Source organism: Rhagoletis pomonella, unplaced genomic scaffold, assembly GCF_013731165.1.
Source record: "Rhagoletis pomonella isolate Grant_MI unplaced genomic scaffold, Rhpom_1.0 Rhpom_scaffold_00012, whole genome shotgun sequence".
Taxonomy (NCBI): domain Eukaryota; kingdom Metazoa; phylum Arthropoda; class Insecta; order Diptera; family Tephritidae; genus Rhagoletis; species Rhagoletis pomonella.
In genome coordinates, this window is record NW_023458566.1 from 15060535 (window position 1) to 15063665 (window position 3131).

The following is a 3131-nucleotide window of genomic DNA, read 5'->3' on the forward strand; positions in this document are numbered from 1 at the left end:
AATTGCGAAAAACCAATGCAATTTTCCAGTAATCTGCCAGCACCCCATTTTTTTTTATATATTGCTGAGTTTCCACTGGGCATTACATGACGAATGTTGACCATTAAAAAATACCTTTACGTTCGTTGAAATAGTCTTTGTCTCTTTTCACACGGCTTTTTTTTTAACTTGCATACAATTGAAAATAACAATTTTCATAAGATTTCTTTAAAACTTTTGTTTCCTTACACACTGTTATATTTATTTTTTTCTTTTTGAATATCAAGTTGTTAGCGCTGTGCAGCAAATGAAAATATCTACACAAAATGTAAGTCCGAATGCATCAGTGGGTGGCACCCAAACGTTTCAACGCAAGACAACCAGAATATACAAGTGTATTTCATGCGATTATAAGACATCTGATATGCGATTATTTAATACACATTATGAAACATGCAAATCACAAAATTTCCAGTGCAAGAATTGTAAGAAAATCTTCCCGAACTTTGGTAGCATGAAACAGCATATGGTGCGTGAACACAATACCACTATGGATAATACCTGTGCAGTTTGTCATATAAATTTTGTAAATGAGCCAGCTTTGCGAAAGCATATGGAAGCGAATCACAGCACAAATGTTGTAGTAACAAGTACGACGACACTTCCATTAACACAGCAGTCCGCAGCAGAGGCGGCGAGTACAACAGGCGCCACCACACCACTTTATACATGTAACCATTGTCAATTCAAATCCACAGACAAAGCGCTCTTTGATGAGCACTTCAGAAAGCATTTGTCTGGTGTAAAGCCCAAACCGTTTAAATGTCGGCTATGCGCTCAACGCTTTGAGACGCGTGAAGCTGCTACTGTCCATGCTAAACAGCATCAGCCGAACTACTTCAAATGCGGCACCTGCGCCATGTCCTTCCCAAAACGCGAATTGCTAGTTAAGCATTTCGAAGTGCATCAGCAGTCCCAGCAACAGCAGCAGCAGCAGCCGACCACAACCGCTACAGTTGTACAACATCAACAAATCGTTACACAATCTGCGCCAATAGTCAAACAGATAACAACCAAACAACAGCAAGCGACGTCGCAAAATATTTTGACTACACAGAAGTTATTGCAAGAAACCATCGACGAGGCATTAAGTGACAATACAGTAAATACCGTTGTAAGCAGTGCTGCTAACACAGATGTGTTGCCTACCGCAGCCAACAACATACGTTTCTTTTCGTGCCACATCTGTTCTCTTACATTCATACAAGAAAATTATTATAATCAACATATGGAAGCGCATCGTCAGGACAAGGAAGGCGGCGTTGGTAGTGGTGGAAGTAGTGGTACTACAATTACCACTTCATCGTCATCGGGTTCGGGTGGTAGTATGCTACATCCGAGTGCTGCTGCATTACTTAGTGACGACAACAAAGGTGATGGCGGCGACAGTGGTGATCTGTCATCGCACCAAGGTGGCGGTAGCGGCGTGGAAGCTGACATTGAAAGCATTTTTGAGAAAATGCATTCCGATAAAAATGATAGCGCTGGCGATACGTTAACAACATCAGCTGCCAATACCGCAACAACTACAAATACCACATCTGCGACTGGACAAAGCAGTAGAGACAGTTTGGTTATCACATCACAACAAGGCACGGGTGGTATTACATTTAATATTACTATTCCACAGCCAGAAACTGGAACTACACAAGAGGCAAGAGATGTGAGTATTTTGCAAAATAGTTTATTAGGTTATCTTACATTTTGAAGTGAAACTTCGATAAAAATGTGGCACATGTGATGCAAGGAAAGGGCATCATCTCTCTTTATTATTCCTCCGCTATATTAATATAGTAGGTACATATGTCTAAATTTTTATATTTCCTATTTCACCTACTATAAATTTATAATCATTTATGGAATATGCAATGAGATTAATAATTTGTTTTGTATCAAATAAAATACGCTAAATTTTGTAAGTATATATGTATATATATTTCAAGCCAATAAGATATTCTCAGCTCCCATTGTCTTCATATCAGAAAATTTATTCCGTGCGTACACCAAATCAAGAGAAGTTTCACTTACGTAGTATGGCCCTGTATTTTTCTCCATTAAAGTCGTATATCGTCATCATCAATGCAAAATGCTCTACTTATTTGATATTTTTTCAAATGATCGTCTTTTGTATTTATGGTGACGATATCGTAATATAAGTATTGCATCCTTGGATTTACTCATAAACTCTTGGTTACTCCGTTGCAGAGCTCTAAATCTATACCGACAAGCACTGCGCCCGTATCCGTGAGCATAGATATGCCAGTATTGGACCAACCTGACGAAGGCTTAACCCCAACGGCAGTTGGAAAATCTGAAGGAAACAGTGGAAAAGAAAAGCAAGTCAGTGGTGGTAGTATAGGTGCTGATAGGAAAGTGTCTGCCCCTGTTAGCATGCCAAGTTTAGATGATGATAACGATACGCAGGAGCATATGCAATCACAATCAGCGCAGGAAGATAAACCCTCGTCGGAAGCAAAAAAAGGCAGTGACTCAAACGAAGAAAATGCGAGAACTGCTGGAGCAAAACAAGAAAAGGCTGAACAATCTTCTAAAGCGGAGGGAGCTGAATCAGCCTCAGGAAAGGGGGCAAGTGCTGCTGCCGCGAGCGCTTCAGATGCTAATGGCGATGTCCAATCGGACAATACCGCTGCTGGCGGTGAAGGAGAAGGCGACCATCATCAACAAGTTTCAATGGAATTAGACGAGGCCATGCAAGCGCAAGTGGAGGGCGGTCAAATCAAGTTCATACTTAATGAAAATGGTCAGCTATTGCAACTGGATAATCACATCATTACCGATGCTGATGGCAACCAAATACTGGTACAAGATCCCGAGCAAATCCAACAGCTTCTGCAAAGCGCCGGCCTATTGCAATCTGGCGACGGGCTTGATGGTGAAACCTTACAAATGATGACGGATGCTAATGGTCAGATGGTTTTGGTGCAGGGTGAGAACAATGAGACGCAACTGATCGATGCTTCACTTCTGAACGCCGACGGACAATTGGTAATACAACAAGGACACGATGGTGAACTAGGCGAAGGAGCACATGTTATTGGTGAAGACGGCACGCGGATACCTGTTTCGGTATC

General features: G+C 41.3%; 1 protein-coding gene across 1 annotated transcript in view; it reads left to right on the top strand.

The window, feature by feature from the left end:
• Positions 1-223: 223 nt before the first annotated feature.
• Positions 224-3131, top strand: part of LOC118747599 (sal-like protein 2) — a gene marked incomplete at its 5' end in the record, with an annotated part of 3319 nt that continues 411 nt past the window's right edge. The window contains 2 exons of the mRNA XM_036481651.1: positions 224-1702; positions 2245-3126. Coding sequence (XP_036337544.1) covers positions 224-1702; positions 2245-3126 — 2361 coding nt within the window. The remainder of the gene's footprint in view (positions 1703-2244; positions 3127-3131) is intronic.